Source organism: Exophiala bonariae (assembly GCF_035927105.1).
Source record: "Exophiala bonariae strain CCFEE 5792 chromosome Unknown scaffold_2, whole genome shotgun sequence".
NCBI lineage: Eukaryota > Fungi > Ascomycota > Eurotiomycetes > Chaetothyriales > Herpotrichiellaceae > Exophiala > Exophiala bonariae.
Window position 1 is genome coordinate 103,200 of NW_027042477.1, and position 22,477 is coordinate 125,676.

A 22,477-nucleotide genomic window follows, 5' to 3' on the forward strand; every position below is an offset into this window, starting at 1 on the left:
GACATGCCCACTGAAACGGGTTGCTATCAAGGGGAACCACGGACCTGGACCAAAAACCGATTGCTGGATGGGCCTCATCGATCTCTCATTTTGCGATCCATATTTACAATTTGGGGTCCACAAGAATCAATCACTGTCGGTTTGAGGCATGGTCGTCTAGGTAATTAGGGACTAAAGTGAAGCCTCCCCCGATGCATCACCATCCCAGCAACCGGTGACGATATACGGGCGGAAGGCGGAAAAGGCGTATTTTTGGGTTGTGATATGCCTTGCAGGTGCACCGGGAGAGATTTACGAACGTTCTACCACGAACAAATTTCCGAGACAACTACAAGACCACTTTCCCCCGGCAGCTTCGTCTATGACGTGTCAAGCCTCTTTTCCTTCAGGTCATCTTGGAGGCCAATAGGAGAAAATGTGCGAATGAGATGGACTGTTACGAGCCTTGGCATTCCCGACCTAAATATCAACCGTTCTCTGCCTCAGACACACCACTAGCCCAAAAAAGCTTCTCGAAAGCATGTATGCATGGAACAAGGGATTGCAGTCAATGTGGGCTGTGTTCTTGACTTGTATGAACATCCTGCGGAGTACGAGGTACAAATAATGAAAGGCTAGAGGTACGCCGGTCGAGGTTGCTCATCAAGTCTTGTCCTTTCTGTGACCACCGCCTAGACAGCATAGGCGAACAGGCATAGGTGTTCCGAATGGAGGCACGCTCCTTTGGGATCCGAGCAGCCTTTTGTTCCTTATGGAGGAGTGAGAAGTGTCCGAAATATCAAAGAGATTCGCGCCCCAAACAAAGCCCCACTCACCTTTCAGCAATACCTGACAGCACCCTGCTCCGGAAGTGCGTCCCTTGCGGGCAACTTTGTTTTTGGCAACACTGGCTCGCCCTACCCAACAGGCTGTCTGATACGTGGTCCTTGACATGGAAAAGAAGAAGGTTGGAAGATCGCTTCAATGCTAACTCTTCAGTCATACCCGCTTCCGCGTTGGAATGCGTTACGGATGTTGTGTCTTTTCGTTACACTTTATCTAGTTACGCGTCTCCCAGCTGCTCATGAAGGACAATGCATTAGGCGCGATATTCTGAAGAGACTCATCCATGTTGCTCCACTGCAGCGCAATGCTGCAGCGCCCACCTCCCCCTTTTCCGCTTGAATGGCTGCCACCAAATTTTCAATTTTTTTTTTTTCATTGTTCTGGGCCTGCAATATCTTGAGAAGCAGATTTCCCAAGTGCTCTACTCTCAGGAGCACCTGGCAGGCTCACACTGGCCCCTCGAGACAGCTTAGTGATTCTTCCAGGTGTGCTCCTCGGCTTTAGTCAAGACCCCAGCTGAGGTGAGCTATATGAATCTGACGTATCTAGCCGTAATGCAGAACACAAGGCAGGTGACTTTATGCTTCTCGACGTAACGCTGGCTATATCCCCGTGGTGTTCCTTCTTCACTGACATTTTCTATTTTCTCTTTACCTAATACTTCAGACTCAAACGCTGGAGACACTTTCCGCTTGCTACTAGGAGGAGAATGACAGCAAATTCGAAAGCAAATATTTCGATATCTGATCTACTCTTACGAGTCGATGAGACGATGCCAATACCATGCAACCTCATGCTTCTGTCGCCACATGAGAAAAAAGTGGCAGCCACAAGGCGAGGACACAATTGCAGTCAGAAAGGACGAAGTCAACGACCAATATCTCCCTGAGAATGTCTTCTCTCATAGTGATCTACAATTAGAGTTTCGTTGCCGAGTTCGTGAATTATGAAGAATAAAAATAGCCAAGTTCCAGCACAACCTTGGCCATGATCAGACTATGTATGTGTAACTCTCGTCCTTGTGAGAATTGGGGATTGGGGATCTCAACATCTGAGCCACCAGCCACAGAGTTACGACCATAAATATTTAGACAAGAAGTGCGACTCATGCCAAAATCCTCGCGGCAATGAACTTCGGTCCTGCCAGCCACAAGGCGCACCCGGTCCTCATCAGCCCATCAGCGGCCTTTAATACCTACAGAACAACTGAACTGGAGTACACTTCACTTGGCACTGGTGCAAACCTCGGATTACGGTCTAGTACTAAGCTTCAGTACCCAGAGAGGGCTCAGAGACTTGGAACAGACCTGGGGCTATACCATCTGCCAATGTGCTTGATACTTCGATAAGCCAAAACAGCCATCGCGATATTTTACTGACGAAGGAGCGGAAGCATTCCTCAGTTTACCTCTCACGATGGCCATACGTGCGAGCAAAGTTAAGCAATACCTACAACGTAGCCAGTCGGCAGACTCGGTACGGTCCCTCGGCGAGGTATCTAAGGTTATCTCTCTCACAACTGCGAGCTACTAACCAAGGGTTATCCAGAGTACTAACTAACTTCAGTAGTAGTAAAATGACTGCTGGGTATTAAGATTGGTGCCAACTTGCTTGCTGGGCGTCCGAATGTAAATTCGGTACTCGATAGTCATCACTGACTATGCATACCTATGGACGGCTGAGGGCTGCTAATAGCCTGCTGGATGTGATCGTAGCCAAAAGGCCTGGAGGGTGCTGCCGGTTAATGATGACTGTAGAGAGGCAAGCCAGAATTGACACCAATCTTTTGACCTGGAATCCTCTCTTGCGTTTACGGTTGTACCGAATACTCCGTCCTCCCTAGGTACGAAGTACAGATAGGTTCTCTGGCCTTAAAGTCTAATCGTCAACCAATCATCAGGACGAAAGGCGCATCACAACCAATTGCAACATTTTGGTTGCCTACTGTTGCCGCCCATGAGAGACAGACCTTCAGCCTCAACCTGGGCGTCATGTGAACACAATGACCCTTGCAATCTTGCAAGGTAGTGCCAAAGTTCGGTGGGATCCGAATAGCCATGGATGACTCCCTGAAGTTAAGGCTCGAAACTCAGAGGAATTACTTTTCAAACTTCCTCGGACACCCAGTTCCCAACCCTGGGTTTAACAGCATTGCAGACATTAAAAACATCCAATCTATCCATTTCTACCCTCCCCTTTTGCTGATCGTCATGGCTTCCGGTCGTAGTTCCACATGGGGCATTTCCCGACAGGGGACAGCCGCGTCTCATAGATTGCCACCACGAATCCAGTCTTGGGTTACAAGCGCTGCTCCGCCAGTGCCGCAGCAAGACGACCAGGAACTTCAGTCTGATAGTTATCGCATCTACAGGTTGGAGTGGTCCGATTTGAAGGACTGGTTGGAGAAGAAATTTCCTAATCTCATACAGCCCGATCGAGGAAAGGTGAGTACATACCTTGAACCACAGGTGCCTGAGGCTCCAGGGCGAAAACGATGGCAGATTTACCCATTGACTCGAGGTAGCTTAGGAACGACTCCTGGGTGTTCAAATGCCCACGGAAATTGACCGATGTAAGTATAGGCGGCTGTACGAGTATGACCGCTCATCTGTATTCGCCGTGCTTATTGTCTTTCATAGGAGGACGACAGAAGCATTGCTGCAATGCGAGACAGAATCTACCGCCGCAAGCAGGAAGCTCTGGCTGCGGCTGCGGCCGCGGCCGATGCCACCGGGCGAAGCAGCAACCCTTCCAGCAGCCGTCGACAACGTGTCCAGTCACCAGAACGCCAGAGACACTACTGACAAAGGGCTTTCAGTGACTTGTAATTTCCAACTGGCAGGCTTAGCGTTTACGAATTGATGATGATTTGATCTCTGATCTATGTATCTTTACACCCTCAGGCATTGAGGTCGAAGGATTAGCGGGGTGATCAGCCTCGGATGCCTGTATGTCTGTCGGCGTATTCTGCGCCCCTTTAAGAGGGGTGATTTGGGCTGTGCACGGAGGTAGCTCCTTTTTGTACCACAATCCGTGCGACATCGCTTTTCTTTTATACTTCCTATATTTTGTTCAGCATGGGAACTTTTGATGGACGATCGGTAGACTCCTCCATGTAAGATCGATCGTTGAGAGGTCGCACTTCCCTAGTCATATATCTTCGAGATGCATGTTCCCGACTCATTCAAGTCCTCTTACTCCAACTTTGCATTGTATCCGTGTAATCTGATTGACACGGGGTATTACCATTCCACGCTTGAGAACTATCGCCAGCAACTGAAAGAAGATGCCGGCGGGTTGTTCATCGATGAATGTGATGCCGACGACATCAGGTTGCCTGTGTGGGATGTGATATTACCAACCCCAGCTGTACCGGCAGGCCAGCAAGTTCACCCGGGTGCACCTAAAGTCCTTGACAAATGGTACATCCGAGATGAGGATGAACTCATGGAATTCCTCTCTGACCGATCAGCTTTGACCGCGGCAAGTCCAATCTATACGGGAGAATTGGCCACTCGTCCGGATGAAAGATGTCGATATGTGTTAGTTCATCCATCTTGCGTTTAACTGAAACCCTAACTCGTGAGGCATTCAGCTAATCCCATTGCAAAAGCTTTCCTAACCCGCCCCACGCCAAAGCATCCTTGTCAATGAGTAGAACAATGCTCTGCCGAATCTTCAGCTACTATCAGATAATGCCCGCCTATCTTGACTTCCTGACAACATTTGGTCAGGAGTCTCGCCAACGTGATCTGCGGTATAGTGGCTTTCGAGGTAAAACGCGCCTGACAACACCGCCACGTCCAGAAACTGTGGCTCTTGAGCTTGGGAGAAGCGGCTGTCATATCCAAATGTGCTATAACCTGATATCTGTGACATGTTTAACACCCCCTAAGGCTGCATTAAAGGAGAAGCAATGGTCTAGGCGACCAGTTGCTTTGTACCATCATTTCGACGTTGTGGAAGGAAATGCGCTCTGGGTTATCACCTGTGGCGGAAAGTATTTTCGAGATAGACTTGAGGATACAGTTGGTTTGCCTGGGCGAGCTGAAGATCGGGACTACTCGACTTTGGAAGCAGCTTTCCGATCCTCCTTTGCAGTCCATGCTCTGGCAGCTCATTGGGCGAAGGAGGGTTGGCCAGCTTACATTCAGTGGCTCGAGGAGGTCATTGAGCAATCGGTAAGTTCTTTACACTTGTTCGCTGTCCATTGCCCTTTTCCAATACCTCAATGGCAAGAACGCCTTTGTACTCATTCACTAATCGAATTCAGACCGGTGATGCGATCTATGGCCCAAGGAACGAGAAGATTGAGACGAAATACACACCTGACAATATTCAAAATGTACAATACTATGAAGACAGAACCAACGAAGCAATAATGATCCTCGAATCCAACGCAGAGGTCCTCACAGCGCTTTCTGCATACTACGGAGGTCTCTTGACCGAAACCGACTTCCCACTTCGACAGAGCTGCCGCAATAGCATCATCGACTTTGCCCGCCAACTTCAGGACGCTGTCCACGACACCAAAATGCAGGCTTCGAGGGCGAAACTGGTCGGGCGCATCGCCGCTGACCGGAAAATGCTCATCCAGTCGCACTTGACGAGCCAAGCCACCGCCTTCCAGAACGAAGCCACCAAGAAGATGGAAACCATGACAGGAATAGCCCAGCGAGACGCAATCACGGTCAAGATCATCACCTTCATCACCTTGATATATCTCCCGGCAACTTTTGTGTCGACCTTCTTCAGCACCGATGTCATTAAATATCAAGATCAGAATGATTTCGGCCACTCGTATCACACGAGCAGCTATTCGAAGCTTGCGCTGGAGAGATGGTTGCAGGTGACTTTGCCATTAACTGCTGTCACGTTGGCCATTGCGATGTGGTTCTTCAGAAAGGAGAAGAAGAGATTGGAGTTGCCGAGTTGAGAAGACTGCCATACGAGGCTGTCAGGTCAAGGCTCGGTGCGACGGACCATCTCGTCTCGAATCAGCGATCCTAGCATAATGGAGCTGCCGAAAAGCTGTCCCCCGAGACATGCGACAAAGATATGGAGGAAAAAGTGTCAGCTCCTATCAAAATCAAAGCCCGAATATTCCAGCTTGAGGCGAAGTCATGCGGCATCAATGCGTGCGTGACCGACATGAGAAGGATGGGAACGAACGAAGAGTCAAAGGCAAAAATCAGGTGAAAGAGCATTCACTGCTGGGTGAACTTGACAAGGCGGTTGGGACGTAACGGCGATGGCTGATGCATATCAGATGACAGGTTGATTCGAGCGGGCAGGTCTCGTAGATCAACTGCTAGATCAGGACAGAGAGGGATACAGTTCAAAACCGTTGAACAGGTATGGAGATTTCATTGAAGCAAGGCGATCAGGAGTAAAGATTTGTATTATCAATTATGGCATCTGCGATATTGATGGCATGGGCAACATGAGGACCAAGAGGGATACGACGATAACGAGAAACATGAGACATGTGAATTGACATAAGTCACAAACGCTGCAATGTAGTTTCATTCCCAGTGCGCCCAACGCTCCTTTAGTCAATGTAATTCCTCTGGCTAGAGTGACCAGTCCACTATTAAAACAACGAACGAGTTTTGGGGGTATCTCAAGCAGACACTCAACGCCCTTTTATGCCCTTTTATTACACCTTCCCTGGATTCCCCAACTATGCTCCGTTCGAGGCAGCGTGAACAAGCGAAGAGTACACCTGCTCCATTTGCTGCTTGTAAGAAGATCCTTCGCGGAAGGAGGACTATTTGTCTTGTCTCCTATGTGATGTGAAACCCTTCTGGAGCCTCATGAGAATGGATCCGAGTGTTGCATATGAGTTGGCGACATCCGTATATTGTTTGTAGAATGCTCGGACAACATGATCTTAGGTGTTGGGGAGGGCGATGATGGCATAGGTGGCGAAATTGCTTGAGGAGGCGACGATATTGCAGGGTCCGGTAGCGATCTCGCCACTGAACTACTACGTTCATCATAGTCTGCTATGAAACTTCCCAAAAGCATTTTGTACACATCACCAAGAGATGGTTCCGTGTCAACAATGTCCCTATAATCGTTAGTCCTAATGTCTGAAAACTGGATGTGCTTCTGCCTCACGGAATGCCTTCAGATTCCAGCTTGTTGTCCAAGTATTCCAAACCCCAGGTTGCAATTGGATCGTCACCGAATTGAACAAACTGGATTCCCATTGAACGGCTTTTGATGTTTTCACGATCCAACCCTCTCCACTCATCGACAAATTTTTTGATAGCTTCAGATACAGGCTCTAGAGCCCACTTACCATCGGTAAGGACGATAATCGTCTGCTTTTTGGCTTTGTTAATACCGACATCTTTGAGATGCTTGATATATCCATCGAGAAGATACCCCAATAGCAAGCTCATGTCTGTTTTCTTTCCAGAGACAGGGAGCGAGTCAGCAGACTTCATGGCCTCTTTGAACTTGGTTGCAGTGTTTTTGCCGTCAACTTTCGGGGAGGTAGGAGTTCGCACAGTAGGTCCGTTTTTCCGTGGGCTCAAAACTGCATTCGGCCTCCCGCTTGTGTGAGTGAGGTATAGATCCATTCCATTATCGTCCAGATTTTGGGCTTTCCTCGCGAGGACATCGACTAGTTCCGTGGCCTGTGGCCATGAGCCAACCATACTTCCCGCATTGTCTGCAACAAATATCTTGGGATTGATAATGATTAGCCATCAAACAGTACATTTGTTTTGGGAGTCAACTTACGATATCTCGGTGTTCGAAAAATTCAGCCAAAAATGGATCCTTCTTGCGATTAGTTGTCACCATTCGACTCAACCTGGCGGTGAAATTCCTTTTCTCTTCTGCAACTTGGTCCTCCAATTCTTGTCGCGCTTGGAAAACATCCTGCGGGATATGCTGTCTCGTTGTTAGGGTTCGCCCAATATGTGCGCTTATCGGTCGTTCTCTGAGATTCATATCTTGCTGGTAAGCAGAGGCTCCGAGCTGGCTTATCGAAGACACGCTTGAGAGCAACCCGGTACTCGGTGGGGCAGGTCCAAGTAGACTGGGTGTTGGTCCAGCTCGGAAATCATGAGCCCTAGAATGCGAGAGGGAAGTTGAAGGCCAGACAGGCGCTACTGAAGCGCCACCAGCGTATTCCGACCGTATTCGTGCCATGTGCACGTTGTATGATTTCCGATAGTCTCTAGCTGCGCGGCCTTGAATAGAACCGGTCTCCTGACTGCTAGGTCGAGGAATACCTTGAGATTGAAGTTTCTCATTTTGGGTTTGAACTTCCTTCAAGGCTTTCTGCGCATTGGGAAACGCGATAAATTCGTCCTCCTCGAGACAACTCCCAATTATTAGAGATAATTGATCACACAGATCGGCGGCGCTGATGCGGTTCTCCGGGTTTCCTAGCAGCATACGTTTGCTGACTAAGTCGAGAACCTTTGGTGTTATAGTGTCGCTGCTTGGTACGTATTGACGGACGGCTGTGTGCCACTGATCAATCGCACCCAAGACATCTGATCCATCATGAAAATAGTCGGCTTCTGGCCTTGTCTTATCGTGCCGTCGATATTGTGGGTGGTGAGATTGCTCACCACGAGGAGCTGCCAGGCTAGCCTTGATTGCGATCTCTCGGAGTTTTTCATATACAAGGATGCCCTGAAATCCTAGAGCAATCCAGGTTGCGGCAACGGAGAAAACACAGCCCAGTGACCAGATATCGATCGCCTGAGGAACAGGATCTCCAGTGTCTTGACTAAGATCCCATTCAGGTGCCCCTATCCAGGATCAGTAAGATAGCATCAGAGAGACACAGGACGGAAACGGACCGTAGGTTGAGGTACCACCAGCAATCTGTGTTTTATTGTTTGGCTTCTTTGGCAGAAACTTTGCAAAACCTGGATCACTGAGCTTGAAGCTTGACTGCACTCGAAGAATGTTATCTGGCTTAATATCTGCATGCCACCTACAAGAGTTGTCAGTATATCTGGAAGTAATGGACCTTCAGGTGGATGGCTTACCCATCAAATTGATGACCATTCTTGTTCGTAAAATTGTGCATTCTTCGAAGTGCATCCGCAACCTCAAATAACTCCTTCCAAAAGATTGCGACTTCGGATTTGAACACGGGTGGCTGGCGTTCGGCAAAAAAGTCTTCAAGGTCCGCTTCACCCCATTCAAGGAGTATATTGGTGCTCATTCTGCCAATATACTCTGTTGTAGTATCCGTCCTCTCTATCGTGGCCTTGTCCCGAATACTACCAGACTCATTGAACCTTCTTAAGCCAATGTCTTGCTCGAACTGACAGCTTGAATCGTTTGGATGGGAAAAGTCCCCGAGGTATTTAATCATACCGTCATGCTCACGTAAAGCCCAGAATGCGTCACATTCATCCTTGAAATATGCCGCATGGTCATCGCGAAAAGTTTTGAGCACGAATTGATAACACTTGTCACGGTTCAGTCAGAATCCCAAGAATGTGAAGTGTCGTTTTGACTTACTGTGCCAAATTTCGGGTCCTTGAATTTAGATTTGGCCGATTGTTCTCGAAGACTCGGACCAATGAATTCTTCTTGTACAGCTATCTGCCATAGAAGAGCTGTCCCACCTTTAGTACTAAGTATTTCCCTCCTACAGATTGGCAGAACTGTAGTTCTTTTGCAAGCAATCGTGCTTGACAAGTCGAATGTCGCAGGACAGAATGCCCATTGTCGCTCATCAAATTTTCCAGCCAAGATGGTTGCGTTGTCGATTCCTAGCTGGCTGAGTTCGTTCTCCAGCTCCGATAGATTGATCGGTAGTTTCCTATCTATCAGGCCTTGACGTTGAAATTTTCGAATCAGGCTGGGGGCACCAATATCGTGTAAAATACTAAATACCAAAAGACAGCCACTTCCTGGCGCGTCGATATCACTCAGAGATAAGGAGCCGGCCTTGTTTCCCTGATTGGAGGCTTCTAAGCACAAATCGGCCCAAGATCTGTCTATGTGCGTTGACCATTTCTCTTTCAGCCAGGTCCGCAGTTCCTCCACTTGAATGTAAGGCCGGCCGCAACCAGCACATTTGCTGCAATGAGGAGTGACCGTCAATTCTTTGATTTTATCGTGAAATATTTTGGCCACTTCGGATGCAGTGTACCTTGGGCTATGCGTTGGCTTCTGGAGGTGGGTAGGTCTGGCGCTGAGGGCCATGTCATGGACTGGACAGGTACCACTCAAGTGATGTATGTTTCGTCAGGCTGTGTAAAGGGGCTCTTGAAAATTAGATCAGAGTGGCCACAAAAACATTGGTGCAAGTCTAATGGCTGGTCATACTGAGAGCAATGCTATTCAACGAGAAGGGAGATTATGAATGAAAGGTTGAAAGGGATGCGCATGCTGGAAAAGAAGGCTACCAACCGCCAGCCTGATGTTGGTGAAAAGAGCATTTGAGGGGACATTGCGAGCCTCCGCAAATGCGCATCGTCCCACATGCAGACGTGAGAAAAACAAGTGACAAGGCCCTGAGCAGACTGTGCCTACCTACCGAGTATCCGATGATTCTGGTTTGTCGCCTTCTATGAGCCCTAGCCAAAACAGCGAAGTGCTTGCATGGCGCTTTCCCATTTTGAGGCCCTGCTGCTCGTGCGGCTGAACAGCCAGACTATCTTGTTAGTCGTAGTCTGAGGGCACAAGAATGATCTTTCGGGGGCGGTGCAGCGATGTACAACGGCTTTGCAAGTCGTAGTGTCAGTACTGGACACTCATCCGAGTCAAGTATGCCTTCTGCCGTCCAGAGGGTGGAGACATAGACTGCTCAAGGTTGACGAGCCTCAGGCTGTGCACTCGATGTTTACTTCGTAAGTGCACAAGCTTTGTGCTGACGAGCCAAGAAACGTGAGGGCGAAAAGGCTGGGGCGTGGCGCTGTACCCAACGCTAAGTAAAACAGAATGTCTCCCGGCTTCGTCATCCCTAAGCCTTAACCCCGAAAACACAGAGCATGCCTATCAGAGGGCCGAAAGTGCCCAAACACGTTTTGACTAGTGGCTTGGCATTTTCCATGCGGTTGAACTCTTTTCGAATCTCTCTCGTTTTCTCGAGGCTTCATATTTCATCCTTACCTAAGTGCTCTCAGTGGCGCTTGAAGAAATCGATGCCTCTGACAATCTGTTCCTTCGTTGTGATCGCCAGCTTTCCACCTGGTATCAAAGCTGTGGATATGACTTTGATGTGGTAGAACCGCTATTATTTGGAATCATATTTCGTGACACAGAATGAGGCATCTTTCATCTTCAACAAGACGGATCCTGTGCCACCTCACCATTGAATCTCGCAATACGGCACTTTGGTTGTAGGTTCAGTAGGATGGCTTCAGAGGCGACTCACGCATCCTTTGCCACACATGATTCAACGAACCGGTTGGTTTTGAGCGAGTGTTCTCTGCGTATTGGTAGTATTGGATTATGTTTATGAGACAAGTTGAGCTCGTGACTTGTGTTCTTAAGAAGGTAACGATCTCACTTCACATAACACGAGAGGTGTCAACGCAGTACCCTCCACGCTGGAAGATGGAAATCCACTCCAGCCAGCTTTAGGTAAGTGCGGGAGAAATGGGAAAAGAAGAGAAGAAGAAACATAAAAAAAAAGAGAAGATACTTGGGTACCAGGATCGAACCAGGAGCTACTGTGTGAGAAACAGTAATGTTGACCATTACACCATACCCAACTTAAAGATTGTTTGTTGATATAAAATCTGAAGATTCACAATATCTCCCTTTCGGAAATTCCTTATTTGCTCTGGGCTACTAGGCTTCCCCAGTCATTGATCTAGGCTTATAAACATTTCGAATCTAGCAACGACAATCTCACGCAACGTTGGTGTCAAGCATTGTCGTTATCGAGATGTCTTTGTTCAGTGCCTGACCAAACTTGACGCCATCCGACCAAGTTTCGTCATCCATGTCTCCCCTCGAGGATAGCTACTTTACCATGCCCATCCACCTCAAACATCTTCATGTTCCAGCCCAGTCCAACGTCGAGCGAAGTAAGACGCGATTTTCGCACAATACGAGATGTTAGAAAAGCTCAAAAACAAGCCCGATACAAACCATCAAACCATGCCACGGGGATATCATGATTATCGAAGCCCACCGATCATCGTACACCGTTGTATTCACAGCAATGCCACAACTCACCTGAAGACATCGTCAATCAGAAGGTATAATCGTTGATGTCCAGCCGCAAGAGGTGGTTGCGACTGTTGCAAGGCTGCAGCGTCAACTTAGCATGACCAGAAAACTCGACGTAAAATGACCACAGGCAGATGTGGAAAATGGCTTGAGATCACGGATACGCCGGGCTTCAATTACCAGGTGAGAACCACAAGCTCGAACGACATCCTTCATTGTGTCACACGTCTAGCTCTACAGGGCTGCGCTGCAAAGCCATTCGAGTTCGCAGCTCGTATTCTGCCATGCTTTAAACCCAACCGACTGACCTATCGCTCCAACGAAGTTCAGAGCTGGAGACTAGTTCCCTCTTCTGATGACGAGGATATTGAGGGTGCCGGTGCTAACCTCCAAGCGATCTCAGATGAGCAGTCTCAATCGCTGAAAACGATACGCCACAATTTCGTGTACAAGAGTTTGATGGTTTAGCATTGCAGTTCATATCGTCCGGATATTGCCAAGCACGGGAATCGAAAGATCAAAAGTGAACTTTGAATACAGCGTTCAATAAAGCGACATTACCTCTTAAAGCACGTATCTGCCCCACAAAATAAGATAGAAAAAAAGGACAACCGAATCTAATCAATAATAACTAAATAGCACAAGCGCATGGAAAACCAAGCAAACAAGCAAACTATTGGCAATTTGACGGCTACGACGCCAGGCACAGACCGCCAATCTAGTCGCCGCACAGGTCCAGCATTATTTCGTTAAAAAAAAATAGTACTGTCATTCGAGTTGACGTCTGACAGAAGCACACACCCTGGGTGTCATTTCTAGAATCAAATGTTTGTTTGTTGTGCACGTTTCCGGAAATGCAACAATGGCAGCAAGATATCCCCATTGGCCACATCTGGACGACCGAGGATGAATTGCACACGCAGTAACCTCCACAACAGACACGTGAACGGCGGTAATCTTTTGCCAGTCGCTGGGGCTCACAAGTTCGGATCCCGCTAGTTGGGAATGGAATGTATCTATCTAACGTGACATGTACGGATACAGGTACAAGTACTTGTATGGTATCTGGTATGAGGTAGGTTGTACAGAAAAAACCGGAGGAGTCGAACGCTCTGGGCCTGGCATCGGCGGCCGAGCAGACGCGCCGGTCTCTCGCCAAAGAAGGGATCTACTTCGTAGGAGGCAAGGCTCTGACTTAGCAGGGTCGGGCATGCAGTTCGCATGTGGTGATCTTCGCGAAAGACGGATTCAGAGTAGCGCAACTGACAGTCGATATGCATGTTTCTTTTTAGCTCTTGACTCCCATGACCAGGATATTTGGGGCTTGCAGATGAAACAATGCAAGTGGGATACGTGGAGAGCGAACACACACTCCGTTGGCCCCAAATACCCCGTACGAATACAGTGAGTGGCAACGATCCATTATCAGCAAGGTATCCGTATGTTTTAAGATTCCACAGCGTCCTGTCTATTCAAATATCCATTGGGGCGCCGCCAACGACGGATCGCATACAGATCACTCTCGATAAAAAGATACGGGAGATCAACACGGAGGTGTGAAGCCCCACGAATATGAATCAGGGGGTCAAGGGAAACCCGCAAGCGACCGCTAGCAGACCAGCTCAACAACGAGGACAAGGCTGGCTACCAGGATAGCAAATCTCGAGCCAAAAATGCCCAAGCCACCCAATGAGAAGCAGAACCGCAGCGGGTCGAAGCGAACGTCGAAGCTTTCCAAGCAGAAGCAAGGCTGGGACGTGTCTGGTTGCCCAAGAACCCTGGAGCGCGCCCATGCCGAGCGAGGAAGGGCATTGGACAGTCACAGAACCGACTTCACTGCGGTCAGCCATGGAATGGAGCCCGCGGATCCACGGGTCGCATCTCGATACACTGCACACCCAGGCCACATCCATACTCCGTATCCGCACGGAGTCCCGACCGGAGAGCCTCACTCACAGTCATCCTGGGGATGATCCCCTGGCCTGAATTGGGGGAGCCCAGTCCAGTTCAGACAAGACGAGGCTCTACGCCGCAGACGGTCTAGATTGGACCAGAAAAAGATCGCTCCAATCCCTCCATGTTGCTTCAACCTTCTTGGCCACCAGCTGGCTGCGCTGGACCCCAATCTCGTTTCAGAGATATGGGCATAGAGACCCCGGACCGGCACCACCATGACGAATGATCCTTGAGATCTTTAGCGAAATGAGTTCCCTTCTCTTGTTGCTTGGAGAGAAATTTTTTGGGGCCTGGTCAACAATAAACACATGGCCGAAAGAGGATTTTTTCCCTTCTGATCAAGAGTGCTCAAGCATGTGAATGAACAATGATCTCTGCTAACAGTATGTGCACAAGGGTGTTAAACGAATTTCTTGACAAGACTAGTGCTAACAGTTTTCTGGTCTGAGCATTATGGACAGGCTATTATCTAGCATGCGGGCGTGGTGACTGCCGCTTACAGCGAAAGGACGCGGTAGAGATAGTACTCCCTCTAAATCACAAGCAGTTGGACTCGAGCCTCACGAAGGAATTGATGTTGAGTTTTCCTGTTGTTTTTTCGCTGTTTTGTGGAACACATACAGTTGGTGTTTGATGGTTATTGCCACCCCCATAGTAGTTTTGTCCATTAGCTCACATTATGAAATAAAATGAAGATGTTGTGTTGGCACATTTTCTCCCTGTGCTCAAATGAGACACCTTCAAACCCATCAACCGTTTATTCTTCCTCCTCCTCTCCAGTTCCCTTGGTTCCCAGAACCCATTTGGCCTTGCCGTGAACATCAGTTTCATGCTCAATTGCAACTCGGCTGAGATGGCCAAGGATGTTCTCCATAGTGGTATCGGCGTGGCTGCGAGTAGCACGGCCAAGATTGTCAATCCATTTCATACTAACGAGAAGGTAGTAGACAATGGCCACGACGATGATAACGCCGATTGAATATCCCCAGATGACCACAACAGTGACGATGGAGGTATCCTTGCTGTAGTTGTCTCGGGAGAAAGCATCTTGAGGGCTGGTGAAGAATTGGTCAGGCTCACCAGAAAGCCAGCCGAAAACGCAGAAAAGTGTGGATAAGACATCGACGACGAAGATAGCACCGACCAATTTCCATGATGGCCAGGTCTGTCCACCACGAGTGACGAAAATGAGCCAGTTCTCAACCAGTGAGACTTGCAAGAACAGCATGAGCTGAACGTTACCGAAATTTTGAACAATACCGCCACCTGGTAGGTAGAGAGAACCACGCATGATCCAGGTGGAGATTGCGAGAAGGAAACCGAGGAAGACTGAGATAACCCAGATCTTTGGCAATTGCCATTCGACTGGCCGGGGTTCGTAATGAGCGTTATCGTAGGCAACAGCAATAGTGGCAAGATCAGCGAACAAGGCCAAGAAGACGATCAAGTCGGTACGGATGGTCTCGTTGATGATAATCATAGAAGTGGTGAGGTAGACTTCCAAATGCAGACAAAGAGCAATACGATATTGCACGTAAGCCTTCATACGCTGGAAAATTTGACGGGCGACCTTGATAGCATCGACGATGGTGCTGAGACCGGGGGCGAGGAAGACAATATCGGCGGCGGCTTGAGCAGCTTCAGTGGCACCTTCAACAGCAATACCGCAATCAGACTTCTTGAGGGATGGAGCATCATTGACACCGTCACCAGTCATGGCAGTCAAGTGACCTCGTTGTTGCAGCATTTCGACGACCTGGTATTTGTGCTCGGGGAAGACTTCGGCGAAACCATCAGCCTTCTCAACTAGATCATATTGAGCAGTACCGGTGACACCACCAGCAATTAGGCGCTGTGAGTTGTAGACCTTGGTTCCGAGTGCCAGAAGCTTGCAAGTTTCCTTGGCAATAGCGATGGCATCACCAGTCAACATCTTAACGCTGAGGCCGAGGTTCTGAGCTTCCAAGATAGTGTGGGCAGTATCGTCACGAGGAGGATCAAACATGGGCAACATGCCAATAACCTTCCATGGTTCATCACCGCGCTTGGAAGCGACACCGAGAGAACGGAAACCACGGCGAGCGAAATCAGCTGCGGTATCGCGATAATGCTTAGCAGTGGCTTCGTCACACTCGGCAATAGACAGGACAGCCTTTGGTGCACCCTTGCAGAATGACCACTTCTCGCCCTTGAGGGTACAGATGGTGGTGATACGCTTGGAGACAGGGTCGAAGGGCATGTATTTCTCGGTCTTCCAGCCTTGTTGCAAGATCTCACGAGCCTTGGGATATCTCTTCAAAGTAAGAATGGTGATCTTGTCGATGGGATCAAGAGCCTTCAAGTTGTGCGAGGAAGCGAGAGCAGCGCAGGCCATCATCCAGTTGACATCTTCACCCTCGGCCACGTATGGCTCGCGGATAGTCAATTGATTGGCAGTCAAAGTACCAGTCTTGTCAGAGCAGAGAACATCGACACCCTAGAAACGGTTAGCTTAAGTCCACTTGAAAAGTATCGCTTTTTACTTACAGCCAAGGACTCGATAGCGGTGAGCTTCTGAACAATTGCCTTTTGTTGAGCCAAGTACGCAGCACCGACAGCCAAAGTGGTTGTGGTGACGACGGGCAGACCGACAGGAACACCGATAATGAGGAGAATGAGGGCGTAGTGAAGCAAGTTGATGGAACTCTTCTCTGGGGTGGCGATGGGGAGATTGCGGAAGAAACCACCAACCCACGCAGCGAGAATGAAGAAGACGACCAAAACGAGTAGAGAAGTACCAATGGAGTCCATGATGGCCTTGAAGTGACCGGAATCACTGGCACCTTGGACGAGCGAAGCAGTCTTACCGACGAAAGAACCGCGGGCAGATTCAGTGACGACAGAGTAGGCTTTACCACGTTTGCAGCCAGTGGTGTAGTAGCAGATGTCACCCATGTACTTGTCAACAGCCAAAGATTCTCCAGTGATGGCAGATTGATCGGTAGCCACGATGGAGACACCGACGTGGTGTTCCTCGTCGTCATCGGAGTCGGTGTGATTCTTGGAGTGGTAAGCTTCAGGGTCGTTGATCATTTCCTTGTATTCTTCGTAGGTGTCAGTGTTATCAAAGTCGCAGATCAAGCGAGCTTCTCCAGCCACGACGGAACCTTCTTCCAAAATGAGCTGAGGTAAAGTAGTCAGTAACGAGATCAAATGAGATGTCAAGAATGAGAAACTTACAATATCACCAGGAACAAGCTCACGGGCTTTGATTTCCTGAACTTGACCATCACGAACGACTTCGGCCTTCATGGCGATGTCACCTTTCAAGCTAGCCACGACATCGGCAGCTTGCTTTTCTTGATACCAACCGACCACGGCGTTCAGCAGTAAAATACCGATGATGACACCAAAATCGATCCAGTCACGCAGACCAGCAGCGAGAAGAACAGCAAGTTCCATGACTGGTCAATGATTAGTCTGGACAGTTGTGAGAGCTTGATTCGACGCGTCAACATACCATAAAGAATTGGGCCTCTGAAGTAGCCGATGAACTTGACCAACATGTTTTCCTTCTCCGTGGTCAACTCGTTGAAACCAGTCTTGCGTCTTCTCTCCTCAACCTCGTGGGAGGTAAGACCAGCCTTGATGTCTGTGTTGAGCCACTCTTCCGGAACTTCATAGAGTTCGCTTTGTTTGCTGCCTCCACCGAGGAGTTTACGGTAGAAGGGGACTTTCTTTTCCTTTGAGGCGTCGGCCACATCGTCTCCAGAGACTTGGGAAGGGGCCTTGGAGAAACGACGGTCTCGGTAGGTAGAGATGTAACGGATGAGGTTGGCATATTCACCCTCGTCCTTGTCAGGATCCCAGCCGTCAGCGAACGAGATTCTCTCCCGCTTGGGGTCGCCGTTCTCGAGATCCTTTTCCGCCATGATTCACTATGGGAGTGGAGATGTTAGTATGCAGGAAAGAAAAACAAAGAGGAAGAAAATGGACGACGACGACAAGGTCAGGCGGAAAGACCAAGCTGAAGGGAGGAAGAAGATCAGTGAGAGCTCGAAGCGTGCAACCCCTCTTTATTAAAGCAAAGAACCGTTCACAACATGCGAGCAGAGTTTATGGGCAGCTCACAGAGGACCTTTCTCAGAACTCAAGGTCGACTGGAGGGTTTGTAGGAAATGGGATCCACCAGCGATCCGTCAAGCCGTGGAGCTGCGATAGCTCGAGCAAGGTCCTCTGGACAGTGATCTGGTTGGCTGCTTAAGCTTTCCTTGAGCTTGAAGTTAGCCAGCATGCCGCTGAGCCATTATTGATAAGGCAAAAGACGAGGGACGGGGGTGTTTTGACGGTATGAGGGCTTGTTTCTCGTACGCCAGGACGTACCGGAAAACACGCACCTTGAGGGAAAGCTTTCAAGCTGACGAAGGCGGGACTAGAGGAGAGGAGCAGGGATACAGGTTGAGATGATGCCGTCAAGACCGGGGGGGTCAGGATGGAGTTGCTGTAAAGTTGCAAGGGTGGAAGTGAGGATGAAAAAATGAGAGTGATGGTTGGATGTGGATGAGAACAGACCTCCACAGTAGGAGATTTTGGGCTTGCAAGGTGTCTCCGTTAGACTTTGGCTAGCTGGAGCAGGAGCCTAAACCCATTCAAGTGTGGTCCGAGTAGCCGACCAACCAACTCCCGAGACAGGCCGGCGTGGGCCCTTGGGAGAGAAAGGGAAAGTGCGAATCAAACAACCCCCAAATATCCGCGTTCAGTGCTCCGCTAGGTAGGTATGAGGTAACTCATCAGTACCGAATAACCGTGACTGACAGCCTAAAAGGCAGACCTTGGGCGCCCACGTTGGCACCTAACCGTCGAGTGTCCGGAAGTGCCTTAACCCGCTGCTATCAGGCATCCGCGGTCGTCCATCACAATCGTCAACCCGCAACAGCCGAAAACACTCTTCACTTGCGAGTCTCTTGAGTACGACGCAGCCACGTACACCCAAATATGAGGTATGAGGGACATCTTAGTTGTCCGCCCCATTAGTAGGAGTCAGGACCCGGTGCGGATAATCGTGCACCCTGTAGTAGTAATGCTAGTCGATGGTGTGCCAGAGAAAGTAACTAGTGTGCGCGCAGATCTGTGGTTCTTCGTATTCAAGTCGGCAAAACTGTCTTTTCTTACATGAACGGGCAGAATGAAACTGGGGGCACTTTGTCCATCCTGCCGTCGCATACCAATTCAATAATGGATACACAATGCGAGTCCTCATAGCCTTCTATTTGCGAAACAATGTCTACCGAGTAGTATAGACGTTCAAGGTTAGCCATCCAGGAATATGGAGTATTCAAGAGCATTCCTCTGGCAACCTTTGCTCGCTAGTGTTTCACAACTGACACCCGATTCAAGACTTTGCTCACTATCAAACTCGGTGGCTGGGAGTCTGGGACCTCTTCACCCATTCTCGTCCACAGCTGATCGACGAGGATCACAGAGCATCTCTGACCAACACTGAATCACTATCTTCAACGATTCTTGCATCGGCCATCTTGACGAGTGTATCAAGTTTTGCCGCCCCGGCCTGAACTTGTACCAGTCTGGTGTTGATGTGCGTTCATGTAGTCCCCAGCTAGTTGGTTGTATGATCGCCCGTCCCTCACGGCTGGTTCGGCTGGTGACGCAGCATTGACTATGATGGAATCTTGCATCTAGCATTCAGCATCTCGCATCTAGCTCTTCACTCGTAGCGAAGATTTTAATGTTGCATTCGTGGAGAAAGAAACGAATCCTTCCAGGGACCCTGAAGATGCGCATCCAGTTCAGTACTGCTGATTACGAGGAAAGACAACCTGAGAGCGGCTATGGGCATGTGTCTTTTTCGGTGCCGTCATTGCTTCAGTTGATAACGCTTCTTCTATCTACAACGTTGATGGTGTCGCCGAAGCTGTACTTTGTCTGATGCAATTTTGGATCCCCGTCAACGTGCAGGTGGCCATCCACCTCAGTCAGGTACCCATGGAGGCTTTACATACGGATGTAGAATTGGGTGTTGTCTGTGCGTGCTTACATCGCAAAGCCAATTGCTTATCCCACGGGCAAAGCCAACAATTGAAAGAACATGCCCCAATCTGGAACTTCAAGTTGCTCGAGTACTGACCTCATTGCGTCGGCAGCATTTTCTCACCACTGACCACTGGCTTATTGGAAACCGCCGGCTTCGCGTGGGGTGGGCCCGTTGGTCTAGCTGGGGAGAGTTAGAACACGAAAGTGGCCGCCGCCTTCGTCATGCAGAGACAATTCTTTCGGGTGAGCCCGTATTTAACAGTAATTAACCGTCATTTGCTCCAGCGAGTCATTCCAATCTTTTTCACCTGGAAATCCATCGGCGCTTGATATCTCTTCCCCCGACAAGCATCCCCAGTTCGCCCAAACCGTGAGCCACGAGCGCGGCCGGTGACAACATTTATCTGTCACTGCGTTTGGCTTGTCAGAGGAGTGTGCGCCAGGTGTGATCCCGAGGCAGGCCGTGGCAGGCCCAAACTCGCCCCCAGGGCCCAGTGCAAAGATGGCTGCAAGTTTCCGTCATCGTGGACTCACTGAACGGCTTGCAACTCCAAGTTTCATTCCTTTTGGAGACCGACCTAAACCCGTCTCGGGGCTTATTCATCGCTACCCAGAGGTGTGTGGCCATTCTATCAATTTCTATGGTGTCTTCACAAGCCTCTTCCGTACAAGTCCCTAGATAGGCATATCCGGAAGACCAGGTCTCAGACCCAAAAATCAAAATAATACCTTGACCAATATGCCCTTGCTCTGCCAGCGGCGTCCATGTGCATGCTTCTGCTTGCGAGATTCAAAACAAAGTCGACATCCACAGTTTGATTGAAGCTTAAGCTCTGAATTTCCCACTAGTCAGGTAGGCGAACAACAAGCGCTCGCAGTGGAGGTGACTTGGGTAGGTTTGATCTGGCGTCGCCGCCAACGCCCCAGTCTAGCCAATCCGCTGGATCCCAAATCGGAAACTTTGACAATTATTGTAAACAATTCACGATTGCTGAGATTAAAGCTTCGAATCTCACGGCCTCTTCCACTGAATCAGGCTGCGAGGCTCCTTGTCGGAGGCATTTCTTATCAACAATTCAGCCTTATTCGCAGATCAACGTTTGAATGCAATTTCTTTGACCAAAACACAACCCATAGCCCGTGGCCCATTATTTCTGACACCCGAGACTGTGCGACTACGACTATCTGTGTGACATGCCGGGGAGGCATTTTTGTTTTGTTTTTGCTTTTTCGAACCTGGCGTAGAACGTCCTTGGGGCTTCTGTTGATGGGGCTTGAATTCGGCGCCCAGTGCTCCCAAGAATTTTGGCACCCGGCCGGCGAGTCTGCGACGAAGCCTAGACTGTGCATGATGAGTGCCAGAGATGCTGAGCCCGTTTCATCAGTGAAGCCTGAGGTATTTTTTTATTTGGTAGACAAAATCATCCCAGTGTGCCTCAAGGCGAGTCTACATGCGCGGCAGATATTTGTTCGAAAAATGGATCTTTTGTCGACTACTAAGGGAAAAATTGTGGATGCAACTCGTTTCAAAACTATTTATCGATGCTACATCCGGCATTTCACCAGGTCAACGTCGCCGTGCTGTTCCGAACATGATCGCTGCAGGTCCCCATCTTCTCCATCATTCCATAAAGCCTCAAAGTGAGGCATTTCATGACCGGTGGGCCAAGGATGTAACCAAAGGAATGGCGGAGACTCGTCTCGTCGTGTCCTCTGCGCCAGGACTTCTTCAACTCCCGATCTCTCCCACCTGTGCAGTAGGTTAGTAGAGTAGACTCGGTCTAGCTGGTTCACCGACTGTATCACCCAAGAAAAGAATCCAACTCTGAGGAATGCATCCAGGCAATTGATACTGCGTTTCCACCATCGCAGGACCCAGAACTGCTGGGATGTTAAACGGCTTGACAATTCTGTAGGCAGTTCTGGAATAAGTCCTGTGGATTTTTTCATGGTTGGTCTCTCGGACTCTTGCGGGCGCACTCAGGCGCTATTAACGGCTCATTTCCCGGCGGTCAACACCTTGTCGCACCCATTTTCTGCCCCCGTTAGAATCGTTCATACTTCTCAGCACTTGGGTGCAGATGGCGAAGTCCATTTGGCTGAAATGGATGCACCGAGAATAGTCCTGCGTCAAAACCGCGCTCCACACCAGCATTAACGCGGCAGATTGAAAACCGCTCTGAGCGACCTACGCCCACAAAACCGGCAGAGAGATCATTCCAGGTTCAAGGCACATACAGACATGCTATTTCAATAATTATTCGACTCGACAGCGACTTTTGTCGCCGCGACGTTGAAATCGACCGGCGCAGCTAACCAATAGCCGGCAGTAGACTGGTTTAACTATTGAGTTTTTTATGTTTGACCTCTTGGACTGATCTCGACCATCGTATCTGGCACCATGTCGGCCCTTCTCTGCATCACTATCATGCAGCAGACTTGACACTTTGGAGGGGTAAGTACGCAATACATTATGCAGCATACCACCAATCCTGGT

The 22,477-nt window shown here is 49.3% G+C and overlaps 3 protein-coding genes and 1 non-coding gene across 4 annotated transcripts; 1 reads left to right on the plus strand and 3 right to left on the minus strand.

Annotated features, from left to right (window-relative positions):
• Positions 1–3,990: 3,990 nt before the first annotated feature.
• On the plus strand, positions 3,991–5,761 carry LTR84_004555 (uncharacterized protein; the record flags this gene model as incomplete). Its single annotated transcript, XM_064848131.1, has 3 exons — positions 3,991–4,367; positions 4,508–5,006; positions 5,099–5,761. 3 exons carry the CDS (start codon positions 3,991–3,993, stop codon positions 5,759–5,761), a joined length of 1,539 nt encoding a protein of 512 aa, XP_064710755.1.
• An 878-nt stretch (positions 5,762–6,639) lies between these two features.
• LTR84_004556 (uncharacterized protein) lies at positions 6,640–10,017 on the minus strand (the record flags this gene model as incomplete). Its single annotated transcript, XM_064848132.1, has 6 exons — positions 6,640–6,898; positions 6,949–7,520; positions 7,579–8,603; positions 8,670–8,791; positions 8,847–9,274; positions 9,328–10,017. 6 exons carry the CDS (start codon positions 10,015–10,017, stop codon positions 6,640–6,642), a joined length of 3,096 nt encoding a protein of 1,031 aa, XP_064710756.1.
• A 1,443-nt stretch (positions 10,018–11,460) lies between these two features.
• LTR84_004557 lies at positions 11,461–11,531 on the minus strand. Its single transcript has one exon. It is a non-coding gene; the product is annotated as a tRNA-Glu (tRNA).
• Positions 11,532–14,707: 3,176 nt separating this feature from the next.
• Positions 14,708–17,861, minus strand: LTR84_004558 (uncharacterized protein; the record flags this gene model as incomplete). The annotated part of the gene is made up of 4 exons (XM_064848133.1): positions 14,708–16,426; positions 16,477–17,112; positions 17,170–17,393; positions 17,450–17,861. The coding sequence occupies 4 exons, from the start codon at positions 17,859–17,861 to the stop codon at positions 14,708–14,710; spliced, it is 2,991 nt and encodes a 996-aa protein (XP_064710757.1).
• Between the last annotated feature and the right edge of the window lie 4,616 nt (positions 17,862–22,477).